Below are 22,660 nucleotides of genomic sequence, written 5' to 3'. Positions count from 1 at the left end.
GACATTCACACTAAGCATTCTGCTATAGCAGTTACAAGAACAAAACCCAAAGAAACTTTGGCAGTGTGAAGCAGCACAGGGCCCAGGTGTTTGGGAAAGTGGGGAGCAAATATAATTTGTACCTTTTCCTCAAATGCTGGCAACACAATAATAGCTCACGAACAACCCATTCCTGCTCAAGGAGAAAATTAACAGATGCATAAAATTATCTTTATTTTGAAAATCCTGACACTCCCTATCAATCATGGGTCCCTATACATGCAAAGAAAAATGCTGTGCTAATATCCAAATTAGAAAACACAGAAAACTACAGACATGAAATCCAAGGTGAGCCAAAGCAAAGGTGTAAGGTACACTCTGTTGGGTATATTTGGCCCAATTTTGGAGTGGTTCTGACAGAACCAGAAGAAATATTATCAGGATCAGAGTTAGTCTGAGAGGGTGTTTAAAACCCTTATTCTTCTCCAGAGCCATCTACCCAAACCTCAAGAACCGCTCAGCACTGGAACCACCAGGATTTTAGGGCACTTGGGTTTGAGATGCCCATCACAGTATCAATGACCCAAAGAGACCTGAGACTATTTTTTCCCCCCTCAGGGAATCTTTGAGACTTTCAGTGCAGGTCTGAGTCCAGAGGAGATTCCATTTTCCCTCGTGACCTTTCTAAATTGGTAGTCCCGAGAAGCAACAGTACCATATTGCCCTGGAGTTAATATACCTAGAACTATTCTAGTTAGAATGGTTACAAGATCAGGCATACATGGTAAATTCACTCAGTGATTGTCTTTCACTAGTCTGCCTCAGGATAAAATGAGAAATATTATGTGAATCCAGGTTTGAGTTGGTAAAATCCTATAAAATGTTAATTGTTGAAATTGTTGCTGTTGTTTGAGGTAGCAGTAACTGAGGTGACACAATTATGTGCGCAGCCTAGAGTTGATTTGGGATGTAACAATTAAGTACTATTATGGAAACTCACAAGCACTGAGAACTCACTAGGTAGAGCCTGAGATGTAAGCAAGACCGGAATTCCATCTGTACCTAAAGTTTAATGACTCAACCAAATCGAAAAAAGCAAACTCAAGGATTGGCTTAAGATCTAGCCACTGCTGGGCGCCTGGGTGGCTCAGTTGGTTGAGCAGCTGCGTTCGGCTTGGGTCCTGATCCCGGTGTCCTGGGATAGAGTCCCGCATCGGGCTCCCCCTGCTCTGCAGGGAGCCTGCTTCTCCCTCTGCCTCTGCCTGCCACTCCCCCTGCTTGTGCTCTCTCTCTCTCTCTCTGTCAAATAAATAAAATCTTAAAAAAAAAAAGATCTAGCCACTGCTGGAATGATGGAACAAAAATTAAGATATACACATGCAAATTGAATATTGAGAAAAAAATATGAAAGTGTTGCCAAAATGGAACAGCAAAAAGTGTCTGTGTGTACATGCGTGTGTGTGTGTGTAATCATCCTCTTATATGTAGGAGAGTCTTGGAATAATGCCACACATTTGCTTTAGAATACTCTCATTATTATACAATCTACATGGTATATATATATATATACACAATACACCCCATTTGTAAGAAACACTCCCTCAGAAAAATTAAGCATAGTCCATGATACTGTTTTCCTAGAAAAATGTGACAAAAAATAAAACAGCATTGTTCTAGCCAGGCATAAAGTGAGAATCAATTATGACCATTTCCTTTCCTGGATCACTTCATTTTAAAAAGCATCTAACGAAAACCCTTTCTGATATAAATGAAAAAGCACTTTTTTGAGATACAAGGCTAGTAAACGATACATACCAGTCTGTACCCTGTGACACACTACTAATCCTCTGAGAATTAAACAGTCTCTGTTTCAGTTATATAAATGTTTAGTTTTCTCATCTTTAGTCTCAGTAAGGTTGCCCAGAAAGTATATTATCTCTGTGGATGTCACCACTTGCCAATGAGGGAAGACAGCAGTGCACAATCAGTAGTGACCTCTATATATTATAGACTTTGACACTTGAGTCGGCTGGGGAGGGGATGGATTAGACGGTTTAACAGAATCTATAGGGATAAACTTTATTTCTATGAAAAACATTTCCTTTTTGAATTGTGCAATTTTTTCCTTTGGATTCATTTATAAGACCAAAACAAAAGCATTTAATGATGTTTACAGTGAAATGAAACAGCTGAAGACCAGCACATAATCACCATATTTTGTTTTCTCATCTTTAAGTCTTTTAGCAGTGGGGCTTCCAGCTGAGCTTGCGTCTAGCTTCTCTCAAGACATAGCCAAGCATTCTGAAGCTTCACTGAGCCTAAACACCAAGCTGAATTCATAGTTCTTAATTGAAAAAGACAGGCTGTTTTCCTAGCATGTTTGCATCAGTAAAACACTGAAAATGACATTTGTGCCCAAGTCCATCTGAACATTCTGCCTTAGCTTAACTCTGCTAGTGTTTTTATACCCTGGTTTATGCCTAGCATGGTTTTAAATAGCTCCTCTTGTTAAAGCATGTGTGGCTGCATTCACAAAAATAGACTCTTCTTCATATATGAGAATGCCACTCTTGAGATTTGCTTTGAGGTGTTTTTTGGATGCACAGAATGTTACTTGGAGTCAGCCATGTTTTCTTAAGATAGTCTCTCCTATGACCAATGGCAGGCATGTGTGTGGTAGCTAGAGGAATTTGGCATAGACAAAATGGGAAGTTCGGTACTTTCCCTCTTCAGTAAAGGGTATACAATCTGTGGCCAGAGAACAGAGTCTCTCTCTGGGTAAAGTTAACAAGGCTGATATGGAAATAAAACCCACCCCTTTGGTCTCATTAGTGCTATGTTCTGTGCAACTTGACTGATCAGTTAAATTTCATGTACTAAAGCAAAATGAGGCATTTATTCCTGGTGAGAAGGCATCTGCTCGTTTTCTATGTGCTCAGTGCAGTTACTATTGAAGAGAATGTATGCAATATGTATATGTAGGCAGCTTTTAAAATGCCTGAACTTTATACAAACCTAAGGGATCCACTCAGGGAGGATAAAGAATCTGGTCCAGTGTCAGGACATCTCACAACTCTGTAGATGCTGTTCAGGCATGAGCACAGTGCACACCTTGACAACATACTCATTACAGTAAAGTAGTACAACGTACCTACAAATATTCTGGGTTCTTTAGGATCTATGGCTGCAACTTACATCCAACCAGCCCTTACCATGGTCAGGCATCTGAGATCCCATGGAGGTCACACTGGTGTTCAGCACGTCATTGACAGCGGTATCACAATACAGGCTCCGCTGGACATCATGCTCACTGTCAGTCTGGTCACTCTCTTCATGGCCACTATCCTTCAGGCTGTTGCCCTCTAAGTCCTTGAAGGTAGAGCTGCTGGGTTGAAGAAAGAATGATAATTTACAACTGTGATAATCTGATTTTTAAAATCTTTGAGAGCCAGGATGATGTCAGCTCTGCTGTGAGGCCAACAGTGACTGGATTGTCCAAAAGTGTAGAAAGAAGAGGAATTTCTGTTTAAAGATAATGGAACTTGGGACACCTGGGTGGCTCAGTTGGTTGATTGTCCAACTTGTGATTTCGGCTCAGGTCATGATCTCACCGGTTGTGAGATCGAGCCCTGTGTCATGTCGGGCTCCGTGCTCAGCAGGGAGTTTGCTTGAGATTCTCTCTCTCCCTCTCCCTCTGCTTCTCTCTCTCACTCTCTCTCAAATAAATAAATAAATAAATAAATAAATAAATAAATAAATCTTTAAAAAAATAAAGATAATGGAACTTAACACTGTAGAGAGGTTCCCACTATTGGATGCTGATGTAGCTAACACTTTCATTCACTTATCTTCAATGCATTACTACAGGCAAGGTGGAAGAAGGTACAAATCTGAAACAACCACCTGCAAAGAATATCACCATTTCAGAAGCTTTTCTTTCTTATATAATCAAAATAAAATAATAGCTAATGTTTACTGAGCAATTACTATACATAAGGCACTATTCTAAGTGATTGACATGAATTAACTTTTTTTAATCATCACAACTATATAAGAGAAAGGTACCATTAATATTCCCATTTACAGATGAAAAAACAGAAGCACACGGAAGTTAAATAACTTGCCCAACGTCATACAGCTGATGAAAATGTAGCAGATCTAAGACCAAACCCAGGCAGTCTAGCTCCAGAGCCTGGATCCTTAACCATTATGTATACTGCTTCTCCAAAGATGTCTACTAATCAACTGCAAAAATTGAGGTGGCAGAAATTGAGGTAATGCGATTAAAATAGAAAGGATTATCAGGATCAGAGAACTCAGGTAAGTTTTAACTGAGAAAGTCAGAGAGACAGATTCAAAGAAAATGCGGAGAGGCAGGAGCTGAGAAGCAGAGCCTTGGTGCATGCACAGTAAGATAAAAGTGAGAACCAGAGAGTGAGCTCTAATAAAACTGTGGGTTTTATGCTAAGAATATGAAAACCTTCAGCTGAGGAGTTTATGGGCCTATTTTTCTTGCATTTGTTAAATCAATCCACCATACAATGCACTAAACATAGTATCTAAGAACCTCACACAAAATAGAGGATAATACATAAGGTACATCCACAGAGGCCCCACCTGCTATTTCTAATACTTTGTATGTCCTGACAGAATCTGCAGATGTGCAACACTATGGACCATAAATTATGAATCTGAAATAGCTAGTGAATGGTGAATCCATTTCCCAATCAGTGAGGAAGCAGCAAAGGCAAACTCAAGAAAATGTATTGTTGTCTCAACAACAGAGAGTGTCATGCTTGTGAATTAGGACAAGTCCCAACAGACCTACTGTACCTCTGAAAAGGGAGCCTGGGGAGATGATAGTGCAAACTCATTTGATGTGCTCAACCTTGAACATCCACAGGCCTGGCTCTCTGAGGCTTTGATAACATTCAGTAGATATGATAAAGAGCTATGCCATGGACACAATAGATACATTGTCATTCTCTACATTGGTCAGAAGGAATCACTGCAGATTTTTAACATATGACAAACCTAGATGTAGAATGCTTGCTGCTCTGAATATGAAAAGGAAAAGATCAAAAGGGCAGTAACGGGAAAGCCATAATTATAAGAAAATGAAGAGCAGGAGAGAGTAAAGCATTGACCTGTTTGCTAATTATTTTCAGAAAGGATCACTGAGCATCACCTGTATTAAAACTAAAATCATTCAATAAGCCAACTCACTCAGCTCCTCCAAATTATGTCATGCAGCTACTCAGCCCTGTGGACCCACCAGCATGCAGTTCTATTAAAAAACCAATCATCCTAAAATTCTTTTATGGTCAAGAACACCAATTGGAAACACAGGCTTTAGAGTGTGTAGTCATTTCTAGCTTTATGGCACAGATGTTGGGGCGTCCTGTAAATACTAATGCCATAGCTTGAACAGATTCAAAGTTTTTCTTTTAGAAAAAAAATTTTGGTCCTGCCCACATAGACTCCTGCATCTCAGAAGAAAGGAAATGACCTGCCCAGTTCATATATTTTTAAAACAAAATAAATTTTTTGACCTGCATTTCTGGTACCTGGAGCACATGAAAATTTCTTTAATCTACAACACAAAATTTTTGCTTTAAGCCAGAGACTTCAACCCTGAAATGAGTGCATTTCAGCAGTTGCCAAAATATGCTTGAGACATACACTGAGGAGGAATATAAAGACAACACAATTTACCATCCCTTAGACCAAGGTTTCTCAACCTTGGCACTACTGACATTTTGGGCGGCATGATTTTTTGTTGTCAGAGGTCATCCTACACATTGTAGAATGTTTAGCAGCATCCCTGGCCACTACCCATTAGATGCTAGTAGTGCTTCTCCCAGAAGCTATAACCAAAAAGGTCTCCCTCCATACGTTGCCAAATCACCCTCAGTTGAAAACCACTGCTTTAGGTTTCTTTAAAACTCTATTCCTGCGGCATGTTAGATTTCCAGACTGTAGTGGAAAGAGCACTGTCATTAGAACAAGTGACAATCCGTACTGTGCCACTTCATCGATGGGACCCTGAGCCTGATATCTAATGTCTTTGAGCCTCAATTTCCTTGTCTGTAAAATGCATTTGCTAAAACCTTCTTCACAAGGCCATTTTGAGGACTCAATGAGAGTACATGAAGTACTGGGTAGACACAAATGGTCAATAAATGGTTATTGTTTAATATGATCATTACTCCATACAGTAATGTCTTCATTGAGTTATAATTAAATATTATGTCTGTGGTCTTTTTATAGGATACAAGAAATCTGTTATTTAAATGTTTTTCTACCTTCCATAAACTATAGTCAGACACTGTCCACTATGTTAATTTCTCCTAGAATTCAGGAATAGGAAAAGAAATTCTCCTGTCAAACGTGTGTCCTTCCTTTATTGGAAAATTAGAACTATATACCCTGGTGTACTTACCATTTTGTCTTGGCTTCTCAAAAGCTTCACGATAAATATAATATTTAATTGCCGTGATTTGGATGCCAAGGATCACAATTTATCTTCACCCAATTGGTTTAGATCTGCTTCTTTAAAGTTTGATCACCCATTTTATATGCATCAAAATATTACAAACCATCTCAGAGATTTTGTTTTTTAGGTAGAAATGGGAGAAATAATAAAATAGTGAAGGACTGGCTACTTGGGACTGATAGTGTGAGTATAAAAAGTCAGGTATTCTTGGCTAAAATCAAAAACACAAGAAATAACAAGTGTTGGTAAGGATATGGAGAAAAAGGAACCCTCATGCACTGTTGATAGGAATGCAAACTGGTGTAGCCACTGTGGAAAATAGTATGGAGATTCTTTAAAAAATTAAAAATAGAACTAACCTACCATCCAGTAATCCCATTCCTGGGTATTTACCCCCAAAATACAAAAACACTAATTTGGAAGGCTATATGCACCCCTATGTTTATTGCAGCATTATTTATTATAGCCAAATTATGGAAGCAGCCTAAGCATCCATCAGTAGATGAATGGATAAAGAAGAGGTGGTGTATATGTAGGTGTATATATATATACATATATATATATAATGAATATTATTCAGCCACAAAAAGAATGGAATCTTGCCACTTGACACCTTCAACAACATGAACATGGATGGAGCTAGAAAGTATAATGCTAAGTGAAATAGTTCATTCAGAGAAAGATAAACACCATACGATTTCACTCATATGTAGAATTTAAGAAACAAAACAAAGAAAAAGAGAGAGAGGGAGAGAGAGGCAAACCAAGAAAAAGACTCTTAGCTACAGAAAACAATCTGACAGTGAGTTACCAGAGGGGAGGTAGGTGGGGGAATGGGTGAAACAGGTGATGGGGATTAAGAGTACACTTATCGTGATGAGCACTGAGTAACAAACAGAATTGCTGAATCACTATATTGTACACCTGAAACTAACATCACACTGTATGTTAATTATACTGGAATTAAAATTAAGAACTTAATAAAAATTTTTTAAAAGACTCCAAAAATGATAGTCATGTATTCTCTGGAAAAAAAAAAAAAACGCAAGGGGGTCTAACGCCCCTCCCCCAAACCCTGGAATAGTTAACCCACTTAAAGATCAGTTTGCCCATCTGATGAACTAAGTACCACTTACTCTAATCTTGTGAGGACATTTAGTGGTTTAATGAAGGGATTTGAGTAAGGCAGTTTAAGACCCAGTGAGCAAGATGCTGCAAATTGTAAAACAGCCTGGTAAATGGCTACTCACCCAAAACAAATAACAATTTATGGCAGGCATAAAAAATGCTGATTTCACTTGCTTTATTACCTGTGTACCTCTTGGGAGATGAAAGACTTGTAAACCAACTTTTGTGGGACAATAAATTAGGGGTACCTGTTTGCAATGGTATTGTAAATGCAAATGTTTCTATTACTGCCCTGGTGGCCAACAAAGGGACAGATTTGTTTGAAAACAACCAGAGCAAGACTCTGAACATAAGAGTTACTCAGAAAATGCTTCATGAATAAACATTATTCACATTCTGCCCCATATTTGCCCTTTAAAATATTGGAAATCTTTCCAAAAGACAGAACAATCTGAAAGGAAACAGGTCATATCTTCCTAGGAGGTGACACCACATGCCCAAGGAATGCCATCTAAGAGTAAGAAGGAGAAGGGAGTAAAAGTGAAGGGTATTGTAACTATATTTAGAGAATATAAGGATGATTCTTCAGTGGTTCCTGGATCTCCTACCTGCATCACAATCACCTCGGGAACCTATGAAAACTGGAGATTCTCTAGGGATGGAGCTAAAGACTTTGCATTTAACAAACCTCCCAGGTGATTCTAATGCACATCAAAGGTCAGAAATTGCTGGTTTACAGGGAAACTTAGTGCTCATTCTCATTGGGAAAATGCTGAGATTTTCTTCAACTTCTTTCATCCATTCATTCAATAAACATGTAACAGTACTTGTTATAGACAAGGCATGATACCAGGGGCAGCAAAACTTAGAACAATTTGGGTGGAAAAGGAAAGCACTATGTATACTTTAGGAGCCAATGTTCATTTTCCTTTCCACACCGCTTCGCTATCTTGTTCATTTCCTGCTTTATTTTCTTTGTGCTCCAGCCTCATGCCCTGCTTGTTATTGCTCCAAAAGCACTGCAGGAGTAGATAACAGACAGCAGCACAGAAACCAAGCATGAGGAGAGAGTGTTGCAGCAGGGGCAAAGTGCAACCGCCGGCTTTTCTTGCTCTGAAAAGATACCAAGGAAACAAACACAGCAGGAAGGAAACACATCCAGAAAAAATTCTGAACCATCTTGGCTTGTTAATCTGGAATCCTGACATAAGCCTTGGGTACACCTGCAGGTTGCAGGTGATGCTCTGAAAACAAACAAACAAAAATACAGAAATATAACACCGGATTCCGTGGTGCAAAGATTATGTGCCATCTCTCTTCCCTTTCCCTTCCAGATCCACTCTTTACCCTTCTCAACCTTGATTCGTGCTTAGGGGAACCCCCTTGCTCTTTGTCTTTCCGTTGGTTTACCCGAGGTAAATAGACGTGAGAGAGAAAAAGAAACCTGTGTGTAAATTGTCTGGACAAGACAGTTAACAACTGCTGGAGAATGCCAAAAAGAAGGGTCCAAGAAGCATCTGTGGATAGGTAGGAAGTGAAGAGAGAAAAAGAAAATTGATAGGAAAAGAAGTTCTCAAGATTCTCCTGAAATTGGATTCAAAGAAAGAGGACTTGAGGGACGCCTGGGTGGCTCAGTCAGTTAAGCGTCTGCCTTTGGCTCAGGTCATGAACTCAGGGTCCTGAGATTCAGCCCCCCACTTCCCTTCTCTTCCGGCTCCCTGCTGAGCAGGGAGTCTGCTTCTCCCTCTGCCCCTCCCCCTGCTTGTTCTCGCTCTCTCTCTCAGATAAATAAAATCTTTAAAAACAACAAACAGGACTTGATAGTAAAATTAAAACTGATAACAAGATTCAGAGTTTCCTGGCTGGGAGATTTTTCCATGCATGTAAATGGATCCTCAAGAAACCACATACAGTGAAACCCCTTTCAAACATCACTGTGAGCTATTTGAACAGTTTGCAGGGTTTTTATCGCCTGGCGTTACCACTCTCTCTTAACATTTTCCACACATTTTACATTTAAAATAGTTAGTCCCCAGAAAAGCATAGCACACAAGATTTCCTGTATCTTTCCAGGTATTGTGCTTTGTCTAAACTCAATGGATCCCAAAAATTCCAAGGCCTTTGTGGCTTTCCAAAGCCCTCAAGGTTCCAAAAACAGAACCTGGCAAAAATGCATGTGTCCCTGAGCTTTCAGATGTTTCCTCTTAATCAAAGTAGACCCTGGTAAAAAGTCACTATTTTTGGTTTCAGGCAAGATCAGGAGACTTTTCCACTGAAAGCCTATTAAGTCCAGGTTGTGCATTTTGTGTGTAAACAAAAACACATAAAGTAATCAAAATCAGAGGTTTCTAGGGAGTCCCAAAGCTTCTGTGGAAATACATGTATCCCCAAAACGAAATGTTTGAACATTAAGTTTTCATCTCATCACTCTGCCTGTGCACTGTATATTCGGGGCTGACCTAAGACAAGGAGGGTCCCCAGGAGAAGGCTTTCTGCCATGCTATGAAAATCGGGTTCTTGTTATCAGTTTAAACTGGTCATAGAATTCCCAAGTACCCAGAGCTAGCCCAAGGAACCTGTGAAGATAAGTCAAGACACGGTTTTTACCAGAAGGTTTGGAATAACAGTCCTACAGCAGAAAATAAAGCAGATTTCTGCTGCAAAGTTACTCTAATCAGTGCACATAAAGAGGGGTGGTTTTCCTACTAAAATAAATCAGTCAGATAATTTTGAATTCCTTACCTTTTGAGTTTATTCTGTGAGCTAAGAAAATATTCAAAATGGATTCCTCCCAATCCCTCAAAAAAAAAAATTCCAAACTGAGGTATGACTGGTAATGCTGAGCTATTCATTTTAATTAACGATAATTAACGATCATCACTTAAGGTCACAAGGAATTCCAGACCAATATAGATAAACCTAGCATGTTTTCAGGGGTTACTGCAGCATCATGAATTAAATTAAACATGAATTAAAGTGGCTTGTTCGACAAGCCAGTTTATTCTTCAAATCCTACTCATCTGGCAATGTAAATTTATGGGATTAGAGCCAGCAAAGTAATAGAATTTTCACATCTTCTCTACTGTAGTTCTAAAACACCCTGCTTGCCTCTCTATTTTATTTATATTATTTTAACAAACACACTCAGAGTTCAATTTTAGCTGCAGAATAACCACTGGATCATTCAAGAGGATATTTGCATGAAGCAGTAATAAAGGCATCATCTGAATAGTCAGTACTGGTTTTTCAGCACAATAAGTTTTCCATTTTGTTTAGTTTTCCCTCCTTAGAGGGCTCCCTGAACCTTGGTGCCCCACCAGATGGAATCTCCCTTGGCAGTATTCAGCTCTGTATTCTGTAGCTCCATGGATAACTGAGTTATGACCAATCAATCACTCAAATCTTAATTTTGAATGCCACATTTGAAACACTTCCAGTTATTTTAAGAAGTATTGAGTCATGCAAAGATTCTTTTCCTCTCTCATCTACAAATTTTTAAAAGATAAGAAATTAGTTAATCTGCCATTAACATAGCTTTAAAATGATTCCAAAGTTGACAAAACAACAGCAATCTTGAAATTCACTGGAAGTTCCACATGAGAAATTGTTTAAGGCCTCTCTTAATTTAAAGTGCAGAGCAACAAGGATTTTGATATCAACATGATTTTGAAAGTATCTGTTTTCTAATATTAGATTTCAAGATCATTATATAAAACCATATTTTAATATGACCCCAGTTTTTAATTTGTGTTTATGCATACATTTTGATGTAAAGGAATATGGTAAAATGTCAACAGTGATTATTTTGGCATAGTGGCATTACCAGTGATTTTTATTTTTTTATGTTTTTCTGAATTTTTCAAATCTCTTACAATAAGCAGATAGGCATTCATTTTAAAATCCAAAAACAAAGGCATCATGGGGCACCTGGGTGGCTCGGTGGGTTAAGCACCCGACTCTTGATTTCAGCTCCAGTCATGGTCTCAGGGTCCTGAGATCCAGCCCCGAGTCAGACACCCCGCTCAGCAGGAAGTCTGCTTGAGAGTCTCTCTCTTTCTCAAATAAATAAAAAAATCTTAAAAAAAAAAACCACAAAGGCATCCTTTCAAAGGTTTAATCTGTTTTGCTTTTTATATTAAATGAAGCTTAGTTGTAGAAATAGGCAAGCAAACCAACATACCTTTTGATTAAATGGGCTCGGCTGTTCACATAGTTGGAATCAAAGGAATAGTTTTCAGTCTGCAATGGGAAAAAAAAAAAGATTAAAAAGGTTATATAGATGATTCATGAAAAGAGCCAAACTGTCCTACTTACAGGGAATTCTTCTGCTGGGCGAGAAGCAATGAATGAATCACAAACCGAGGCCGTAGTGGGGTAACAGCCTGAGGAATGCCTGCCGCCTCCTTAGGGCCCTGGGGGCTCCGTGGAGGCAGCCCTCACCTGCAGACCAAGATGAAATTGACATAAACAGCCCCTAGAATACGGATGGCTACTGACCATGCAAGCACTTAGAGGAAGATCCAGCATGACCCACAATCTTTACAGAAACTAATTGTTTCCCATTCCCAGTGGATGTAATTCTGTGCCCATCAAATTGACTGGAAGTTCAAAAGTATTTTTATTAGTAGTAGATAATTAACATGTTAAAATATTTATTCCATAGATATGGAAATGCAGGCAAGGTAATCCCCTACTGTGGATTTAAACTCTGCACTTCCCTTTGTTTTAAGACATTTTGCTCAGCACTGGTTATGCAGGAAGGCCTTCGTTTTATCACAGATATAAAGGCAAACAAGTATTATGCCTGAAACCGGGTGAAGGGCAGTCCACAGGGGGTGCCAAAGCCTTTCATGTGAAACATGAAGTTTGCAAGCAAACCCTGTCTCAGCTCCTATCATTAAAACACGACTGCCTGATCTGGTTACAGTAGACTGCCTGAGCAACAGCTTTACAAAAGCAAATGCAGAATACCTGCCAGATAAAAGAGATGGGAAAACACCCAAAGGGGGCAGCCTTGGAAGGTGGGAATGCAGGGCAAAGTTGATACTGAAGTAACTGAAAGTCCTAGTAAAATGAGTCTTACCCCCAACACTGAAGTACTACTCTCACTGAACCATTATATATACTGGAAAATGCCTAAACGCATCTCCATCCTCCTGCTTTCCTACCAGACATCCTCACCACGCTCACCATTCCTTGGGGCCTCCTGAAATCACTTCAACTAAAAGTGCCTGAAAAAGGAAACACAATAGCTGTCTAGCTAACAAAACAGCAGATTCCTTTCAGATGACTACCTGTCAGACATTAACTGTTCAGGGCTCTTAGATGCAGCTTTTGGTTTCAAGGAACTCAGAGTTCGGTAGAAGAGAAAACAGAATAGGTGATAGCAAATCCAACCACCACATGAGTACCAAACAGCTAACAGTTAGGGTAGGGACCCTAAGTATCTAGAGTAGGTGGGGAGGGCGGTGATGAGTAGGTGGGAGAAAGGAGGAGAGAGTATTGTGAAGAAAACTAAATCCCACCATTGTCTTGTACTTACTCAGGCATGCTCATGCCTGCTACATGCTCCTCATTTGAAGATGGGCTCTGTAATATCCACTCACACTGCTTTTATCTAGAGGATAAAATCCCCTTTAATGTAAACCACAAATGATTTTTGGTTCTGTTGGAAGGGATGAATTGGGAGAGCAAAAAATCAAAAGGGTCAGTTCGTTTCTAATTTGTTCATAAGAAAATGGATGCTGAAATTGTTGCAAATATAATTACAGGAAGAAGAGGCAAACTTGAAGCTGCATTGGGAATACAATGCTGGAAGTATTGCTGGAAGAGGTTATCCATCAGTCAGTCAAGCAACAAGCATTTCTTGAATTAATTTATTATACCAACATAATAGGCAAAACTTGTGCTGGGTAAGTGTGCTCTTTTATGATATTCAATACAATATATAATTTAACAAGTGGAAGTCTCCACCTGCCAAAAAGCATGCTATCCAATTAAAACAGGAAATTGATTAAGTACTCAGGAGTTCAAAGACTAGTTTCACTGTGCAACCTTGGGTAAATTACCTAATTTCTGCATGCCTCACTTTCTTCCAATATAAAATAGGGACAATAGAACAGGAATCCAAAGGGGAAGTTCAGCTGAATTTATCATGACTCATGGTGGAAATGGTGGGAATCCTTATCCCCTGCTTTCTACAGAACCTGAAGCACTAGACATGAGGCAGATTTCTAGAACCAATTTTCCCATAGTGGATGGGGCTATGTTGAGTCATCCATTGTCTTTTTGTTTTTGTAATTGGTCTCAGGTCTCTTTGTGAGGCCACTTGATTGGAGTTATGGAAACAACCTATGAAACAGAATTATTCTAATTGATAGCATACACTATTCTGACCCCATTAATACTACATTCCAAACAACTGAGCTAATTGGCCATAGATAGCCTACTATGGGTCCATGTATATTTGATGTCAAGCGTTCTTGCTCATATTGATTCAAGGTATGTGCTCAAACCCAACTTCTGTGCATTGAAAGGGTACATTTTTTCCACACTTCAGATGAAGCAAAGAATGAGACTCAGACCACCCTGAAGAAACAATCTTTTCTTAATGAATAGCTTGCATGTCTGAAGCCAGTGGTTCTCAGCCCTAATGCACATTAGAATCAACTAGGGAACTTTGGGGTTTTTAAAAATACTGTTGCCAAGGTCCCACTCCAAGAGATTCTGTGGTAATTGGCCTGGAGTGGGGTCCAGGCACTGGTATTTTTTAAAGCTTCCCAGGTACTTCTAATGTACATCCAGAGGAGAGAACTGTCCTGAGCAAAGGACCTGATGTGCTGTGTTTTCTAATGCAAGCCCAGCTGTTTAGAAGATGGCATCTCTTCTGTCAGATTATTTATCAAAGTCATCTCAACATAGGCTAAAGAACCAGAGCAGAAATACACTTTTTAAAGAAGTAATAAAAGAGCTTCTCTTTTTTTGCATGAAAGTATTGGCTCCTGGTTAGCCTTATTTAATCAAAATTTGCTTGACATTTTTCCAATCCCCTAAGTATTCTAAATGGCAAATAACATGAAACATTTGAGAGAGGAAATTTTCTCTAAATGTCACAATAATTTCACTAGGAAATGTCCCCATCTCTAATGAGACAGACAAGTTAACACAGGAACACAGTAAAGAGACGAGAAAAACATTTGTTTCTGAAAAAACAAATTTTGACATTAAAAAATGGGTCTAGAGCAAACTTTTATTTCCAGTCTCCATGGAATGGAAAATAAGAGTCACTTTCTTACCATTTAATATATTCCTCCCAAATCCTTTCTTTAATTAGAAGTGTTTATCCTAGGAACTCATTGAGAACAGACTTCTCACTTGGCTTAGGTTTAATAACACCTTGATTTTCTGAAAACCTAAAGAATAAGTGCTTCTGGATAGCTGAGTTTTTTTAGATAGCTTAGGGCTTTCCTCTGCAAGGACTAAAACTTTGATTTAAAATCCTAACCATTCTGCCTTATTTCTGAAGGGTATCATACAGTTGTTTATTGGTTACTTAGGAGCACCCTTCTAAACATAAATCACTGTACCACGCAGGTTTTGCCGGTACACTCACTGACCCCCAAAGTGCTCTGGTTTTTGAGTTCTTGCCTTTAATTTTTAACATATGTCCTTCACCACCTTGCTATCAAACACTCAGTATTATTACTTCTCAGTGCTATCAATATATCAAAAACAGCTCCTCTTCCATTTCAAGTTTGATCCTTCTACTCTACTGTGTTCTTAGAAACTATATTTGTCTAGAAAACAAGAGTTAAGATCTGGGCAGAGGGCTGAAATGTTGTTGTTCTAAGAGGGAAATTACATGATCTTTAATATAGAAACTTTTGTGTAATGTTTTGGTTCCTGTTTTTTGTTTTTTTTTACCTGCTTTGGAGCCTTCTTTGATTACTACTTCCTATCGTGAGCTCCTCCCTTCTGGATATACGAGGTTTCCAGCAAGACTTCTGGGTGGGTAGTATGATATTATGTCTCTATGTTAATAAGTCTGGCACATCACAATTCAAATTCTTCCATTTTGTCAGGCCCCCAAGGTACCAGAATGTCCTACTTTAATTGTCATTTTGCATTACTTTTACAGTTCACTGAATTTTACCCTAGTCTCTGGAAGAGTGACTGTGACTCTCTCAGCACCACATTTATCACCAGGAGAGACTTCAACCCAAAGGAGAAAGAAACCAATAAATGCAGATATCCAGGACTAGAATCTTTGCCCAGTAGCACAAATCCCCAGGTCACTACACAAAGCTAAAAAAGGTTGCAGACACTGAGATTAAAACAGAGAATCCTCAAACCTTAAGGTTTTCATTTGAAAATGAATAGCCATTTTAAAATACACTTTAAAAGTCCCATTAAACTGAAAAACATCCTAATTGCAATCTGCTATCTAATTATTTTGTTTTAATTTTTAACTCTTAATCATTTTAGCAATACAAACAGGAAAACTGGAATCACAAATCAGATGCACAGCAAAGTGATTTTAAAATGCTCGTCCTTTTTTTAACTGCTGATGTCTAATAATGATAATTGTACTTATGGATCAATGATGAAAAGGCCCATAACCTTTTCTAAAACCGAATGCTGTTTTAGATGTTCAAATGACATCTCTTCACAAAGGCATTGTTAGGAAATGAATTGACAAATGGCTTTTTCCTACTTCCTATCCCCAACACATAAAAATGAAAATGTAAATTATATATAAAAATAAAGCCAGCATGCCTCCAGCTAGAATGTATATTCAAAGACTCATCTATCCAGACAGCAGCAGCTGAAGCAGGAATTAGTGAAGATGGAATAAAAGGCACCATCCCTAAAGCTGCCATCACTAGAAAGCTCATATTTACCCTGAACTGGAAAATAAGCCAAGTAAGCTCCCAGTAACTATGCCTACACACATCTCAGGCCTAATTCTCATTCATTCTCATTCTCTCTCTCTCTCTCTCTCTCTCTCTCACATGCACAGTCACAAACATCCATTTTGATTACAGTGAGCAATATGGTATAGTGGGATAACCTGAATTCCCTCCCCATGTTTGTCACTGACTAAATGATGGCCTTGAATAAATCACCTTATCCCTCTTTAAGCCTTAATTTATCTATCTATAAAATGAAGAGAATAACCCAAATGATGTCAGTGTTCCCTTTAAGCTTCAAAAATTCTAGGATTCTAAAACAAAAGGCTCTCATTCATTCATTCATTCATTCATCCATCCATTCAATAAACATGCACCAACCCCTGCAGATAAAAAAATAAATAAAGGGGCGCCTCGGTGGCTCAGTCGTTAAGCGGCTGCCTTCGGCTCAGATCATGATCCCAGGGTCCTGGGATCGAGCCCCGCATCGGGCTCCTGCTCAGCAGGAAGCCTGCTTCTCCCTCTCCCACTCCCCCTGCTTGTGTTCCCTCTCTCGCTGTGTCTCTCTCTGTCAAATAAATAAAATCTTAAAAAAATAAATAAAATTAAAATTAAAAAAAAAAAAGACAGAGGCTACACCTACAAGGAGGTCACAAACTGATGGACTTCTTACCAGGGATGGTTAAAATGTCAGCCATTCAGAAAAACAAAACAAAAACAAAAAACCATGAAAAATACATACACAGACAAAGAGTGACACATACTCTCCTGCAGATACATGTATATACTTATATACAGGCTGCTAGAGTACAACTTTGAGGATTACACTGCAACTTCATAGAGCTAAATAGCACCATAATGGCTTGATGAGAGTAGGTGACTCACAGAGGAGGATCTGGCCTTTACGTTTCTTACACGTACTCAGTCACATCATAAATAAAGGCAACCTCTCTCTCTTGTCAAATGGGTTATAAAATTCTTAAAGTTTTTAGAATGAGTGCATGTATCTGTTCCTTTAGCTCCATTTCCACAGCCTTCCTCACCTTGTGCCACTGTTTTCTCATCTGTATTTGCCTTTTACTCCAGCCCATTCTGCAAACTGCCATGTGGATATTCTTCCTCCCCCATTGTTTTCATCAGAGCACTTCTCTTTCCAAGGGTTTAAGGAACTCTTTACAGGGGTTTCTTGATGGATTCAGCATTAAATCTAAATTAAATCTTTAGTTGAGTGGTCATCCAATATCAGTCCTCTACTTCTCCCATATCTAATTTCCCTCATTTTTAATACATCTACATCACTGGTCATGCCACATTACTTAGCATTTTCTCAGCACTGTGTACAGACTGTGCAATGTAGTTATGCATTTCCTTAGGTTCTATGATTATTTCATGTGTAGTATATCAGTTCATCCTCCAACTGGACTGGAAGCTCTCTTTTGAGTCCTCACTGCCACAGTGCTAGACACTTAGCAAGTATTCACAAAATGCATCAGTGAATGAACAGAGAAGAGCTAGAAGAGGTTAATAATGAGGCTACTTATCAAAACTAAAGCAGATGATCAATTCTATTAGGCCAAGTGGTCCTGTTTCTTCAGAAAGCATCCATTCTATACACTGCCTTCTGTAGTTACAATTTGTTCTCTGTCCTCACTCCCAACCATTACCTTATAAATACACAGTAGTCTGTATATAACTGCCCGGGATAAGCTGACACACTTTGGTGCTTTCTGCCCATCTAAATCCATCAGTCCTGCCACATCTCTGGGAATGGCAGCAGTGACACAAGATCGTGTTTTCAAACCAAAGCAGATAAAATTTCTGTAAGAAGATAAGGCTCTGCCAGATTGCAGTCCTCTGAGCCACAGATTGACAGTGTGGCAGCTACTTTTCTACATGTGAAAGAGAACTCTAGGATTCCAGTGGCTTTCCAGACAGGGCTATCTACGGGGCAACACAGACCATGTGGTTAACTAACATCCAACAAGTCAAGTTGAAAGAGTTCCCCTCTTGGTAGCCTTTCATCATCACTCCTAAAATTTCACGAGCTCCATCAGTGTGGTCACACTACCTAGAGGTGACAAAGAATGCAGCCTAGGGAAAGTGCTTTTCTCTGCCTTCATTGTTGATTGGGCCAAAGTTGTGCCTTTAGAAGAGCAACCCAGTTGCAAATTTTACTACAAAGATCTCCTTGAGAAACACAGCAGCTTTCTGCAGGAATCCATGCAATTCAGAGGCAAAAGCCTGCTGCAAGACCAGGCTAAGCACTATACCATTAAATAGATGAGCAAAGGCTTCTGAATAAGGCTCTGGGCTCTTTTTCTAAGTGTTCTGTGGGGTATGGTGCACTATAAAATAGTATCTGCTTATAAAAAACTCTCAGGCCCCAGTTAATGCCTATTCTACGTACAAATGCAAAATCAACAAGACCTCGGCATGAGTAAAAATAGCTTAAGAGTAAATAAGATGAATCCACAATCATGTGAGCCACACTATCACATCCCACATAAACAAAATCCACCCTGAGAAGCAAATAGCTATCAATCACATTTGCCAGTGAAACAAACCCTGGAGTCCAATCAGCATCCCCAAATATGTAGCTACAACATATTAAAGCTATTTTGCAGGCACAGAGTACCTTTCATCCCCAATATCAAAGTACTTTACAAGCAGGTGCCAACTGTTATTCTCCTCTTAAAGAGCCAAGAAGACAGACAGGTTAAGTGCTACAGCCATGTTAAATACTGACTCAGCCAGAACATGCCACCAAAACAAGGACAGCAAGAAAAATTCCCAGGAGCACTGTTCTTGGCATTACCAACTACTGAGACAGAAAGCAAACCCAAGATGGTAACATCAAGGAAGTGATTAGTCTGCTTTATACCTATTTTCCTCATTATGACTTTCTTAGTTCCTTTCAGTGAGTGAATCAGGATAGTCTAGTCTAGCGGTTAGACAAAGACAAATTTGGCACACACTAACTGAAGGTAGTTCTCCAGTCCCAGCTGGAGAGCCTAGTCACATAGTCCAAGGGACCCAGGAATGAGCCACTTTCATCCCTAGACCTTGGTGACTATTTCAACTGTCCTTTCTTGGCATTGGCAACCATCTTTACAAGGTGACCTAACATGACTAGTGATGACTTTACGGGGTAGCTCCAATTTCAGAAACTATGACTTGGTAAAGCTGGCCCAACTGACAATAAGAAACAAATGTAAGACCTCCCACAAGAAATGGCCCAGGGATTCACATATGAGCTCTCCTGAATACAGCCTATGTTTGAGCCCTTCTGGCTCAGGGAAGGCCCAGCACACTCTCAGAAGCTGAGCTGGTCCATTCCTTTCTGCTAAATTCTAATTTACTGGTGCCTAAAATCTCTGCTGTCTAGCAGCTATGGAGCTTCCTGCAGAGTATAATTTCTATTGAGGAGCCTTGTCAGCTGAAAAGACTTAAAATATTTGGAGGGAAAACAGTGGGTGACCCTGTGCTTGTGGGCCAAAACAACACCCCCCAAGTCCAATTCCAACCCCAATCTCATTGTTTATATTACACATCACTTAAAACCCAGTTGCCTCCACTCCCCATGCCAGATTGAAGGAGTAACAGCCTTTGGCATATCATTCTAAATTCATTTCCCGGATACTAGCTTGTTGCTCGAGCTTGTAACATGTAATCATGCTGACCAAAAACACTCAAGTAATATACAGTCTTAGAAATTTTGAATGTGTTAGCTTGATGTTTTCTAATTTTACACAATACAATAGACCATTTTCTTGTTTGTGGTCAATGAAATTCTCCACAGTTCTCTTTTGGTGCAGCTATTTTGATTACTTCCATGGCAAACAGAGGCATATCTTAGTTCAGTAGAATATGTAGAGTCAAAGATGTGCATACACAGCATCCACTTGTATTCACTGTCACAAAAAATATAAACAGATTATTTATTTCTTATCTTTTAAGTACTAATTTTGAATTTAATGAGGCACGATAAATATTTCTCAAAATCAGACTCCATGGTTGCTTAACGTTGGCAACTCTCTAATTACGTCTGTAGTTTAAATAAAAGGCACTGGACACTGAAGGAAATCCACAGTAGCCTCCATTTTCTAGCAACTTAAACAAGCATTGCAGCAAATCAGTGTTGGAGGCAAGAAAGCGCTCAAACTTTAGCATCACTTCATGAACAATAAATGAGAAGCAATAGGAAGAGGATTCAAGAAAGTAATGGAAATGTTTACTCATTCTCTAAAAGCCCCTACCTGTCCTCCCAAATCTTAATATACTTTCTCATTTTATGCAGGGTGTGAGGTAAGGGCAGGTTAGAATTTGAGCTGATTTGAAAACAGAGATTAATCAAAAGGCTACTATCTGACATAAGAGTGCTGGCAACCATGCACAGTAAAGCCATAATTACACCTCACAAAGTGACTAATATTGTCAGCAGCTTGAAACTGTCAGAGTATTAGAAATCTGTAATGCGGTTATGCAATGCACGAACAGAACAACAATTACTAAGGCATCTTGCATTTATATGGAACTTTATATCACAAAGAACTTCAGAATGTTTAACAAGCTGTTATAAAAAAGGGATCATTTTCTCCCACAGCTGAAACAAAATATTTGTACTGGTAACAGTAAATAAAAAGGGTTTCAGGAGAGAGAAAAATTACTAAACCTTAGAGAAGCCATAAGGGAAACGAATATTTTTAGATGGGCAGAAAATAGCCAAGTTGAAAACTGGGGCTGAAGGTAGGTACATTTTCTACAGAGCTCATGGCACAGAACTGAAGAATTTTGCTTCTCATCCAGCCAGCAAGACATCCATGAGGTGCTTAATGACTGCAGTGGAGCAGATGCTGCCTGTTACTACCATCCTGAAAAAAGAATTAAGCGTTTGGAAAGGAACACAATACACAAAAACTTGCCATTTCTTTTCTTTCCTTCTTTCTTTCTTTCTTTCCTTCTCCCTTCCTTCCTTCCTCCCTCCCTTCCTTCCTTCCTTCCTTTCCTTCCTTCCTTCTTTTTCCCTTTTAACCAACATTAACTAGTTAATTCTCCTGCTACTATTAGGAGCTAAATAAATATTATTAACCCCACTAATGGTGGGACAGAACAGGTTAAGAGATTTGCCCTCTACTAGTGAGAAGCAGTGTCACATTTGCAGCTAGAATTTGAGACGTTTCACTCCATATCCTTCACTCACACCTCTAGGGCCACATCTCATTAGGATTCTAGAAAATGCAGTGAAATAGAAGTAATTAAGACCGGCTAACTGGGTATACTATTTGAGAAAAATAACCTAGCCTGCTTGAACATGACAGGTTCAAGGGTGGTGAACACAACTAGAGCAATTTCCTCCTGCAGGAAGATTAAAAAGTAATGAGGAGAGATTCAGGGCAATCCCTATCAAGATTCCAACGGCATTTTTTACAGAAGCAGGAAAAAACACTCTTAAAATTTTTATGGAACCACAAAAGACCCAACTAGCCAAAGAAGTCCTAAGAAAGAAGAACAAAACAGGAGGCATCACACTTCCTCATTTCAAGGTATGCTATGAAGCCATAGTCATCAAAACAGTATGGTACTGGCAGAAAAAAAAAAGAGAAATAAGCCAATGGAACAGAATTGGGAGCTCAGAAACAAACACAAGTACATAAGGTCAACAGGCATGAGGTGATATCTTACTGTGGTTTTAACTTGCATTTCATTACATCCCTAGTACTTATTTATCTTATACCTATAAGTTTATACCTTTTGAACACCTTCCTCCAATTTCCCCTCCCCCACCGCCTCTGGTAACCTCAAGTCTGACCTTTATTTCTGTGAATTCGGTGTTGTGTTTTTTAATCCCATATATGAGATCATACAGTATTTGTTCTTCTCTGACTTATTTCACTGAGCATAATGCCTTCAAGGTCTGGCCATGTTGTCACAAATGGTAGTTGACAAGGGAGCAAAGAATACTCAGTGGGAAAAGACAATTATTTTCAATAAATGGTACTGGGATAATTAAATATTCACATGTAGAAAAATGAAACTGGACCTGTATCTTACACCACTTGCAAAAATTAACTCAAAATGAATAAAATGCTTAAATATGAGACTTAAAACTATGAAACTCCTAGAAGAAAAAAGAAACAAAGTTCCTTGA

At 39.0% G+C, this 22,660-nt stretch overlaps 1 protein-coding gene across 7 annotated transcripts in view; it reads right to left on the bottom strand.

Moving 5' to 3' along the window:
* Positions 1-22,660, bottom strand: part of PCDH19 (protocadherin 19) — a 141,859-nt gene that overhangs the window by 62,351 nt on the left and 56,848 nt on the right. For 5 of the 7 annotated variants that reach the window (XM_032389979.1, XM_032389974.1, XM_032389975.1 and 2 more), the window contains 2 exons: positions 11,784-11,842; positions 3,192-3,364 (listed from right to left, as the gene is read on the bottom strand). In XM_032389979.1, the coding sequence (XP_032245870.1) occupies positions 3,192-3,364; positions 11,784-11,842 (232 nt within the window). The remainder of the gene's footprint in view (positions 1-3,191; positions 3,365-11,783; positions 11,843-22,660) is intronic. The other 2 variants (XM_032389976.1, XM_032389978.1) reach the window with 1 other exon arrangement.

The sequence above is a fragment of the Phoca vitulina genome, unplaced genomic scaffold, assembly GCF_004348235.1.
Source record: "Phoca vitulina isolate PV1807 unplaced genomic scaffold, GSC_HSeal_1.0 scaffold57, whole genome shotgun sequence".
Lineage (NCBI taxonomy): Eukaryota > Metazoa > Chordata > Mammalia > Carnivora > Phocidae > Phoca > Phoca vitulina.
Note: the sequence above shows the minus strand (reverse complement) of the source record. Positions and strands in the feature narration are given on the sequence as shown.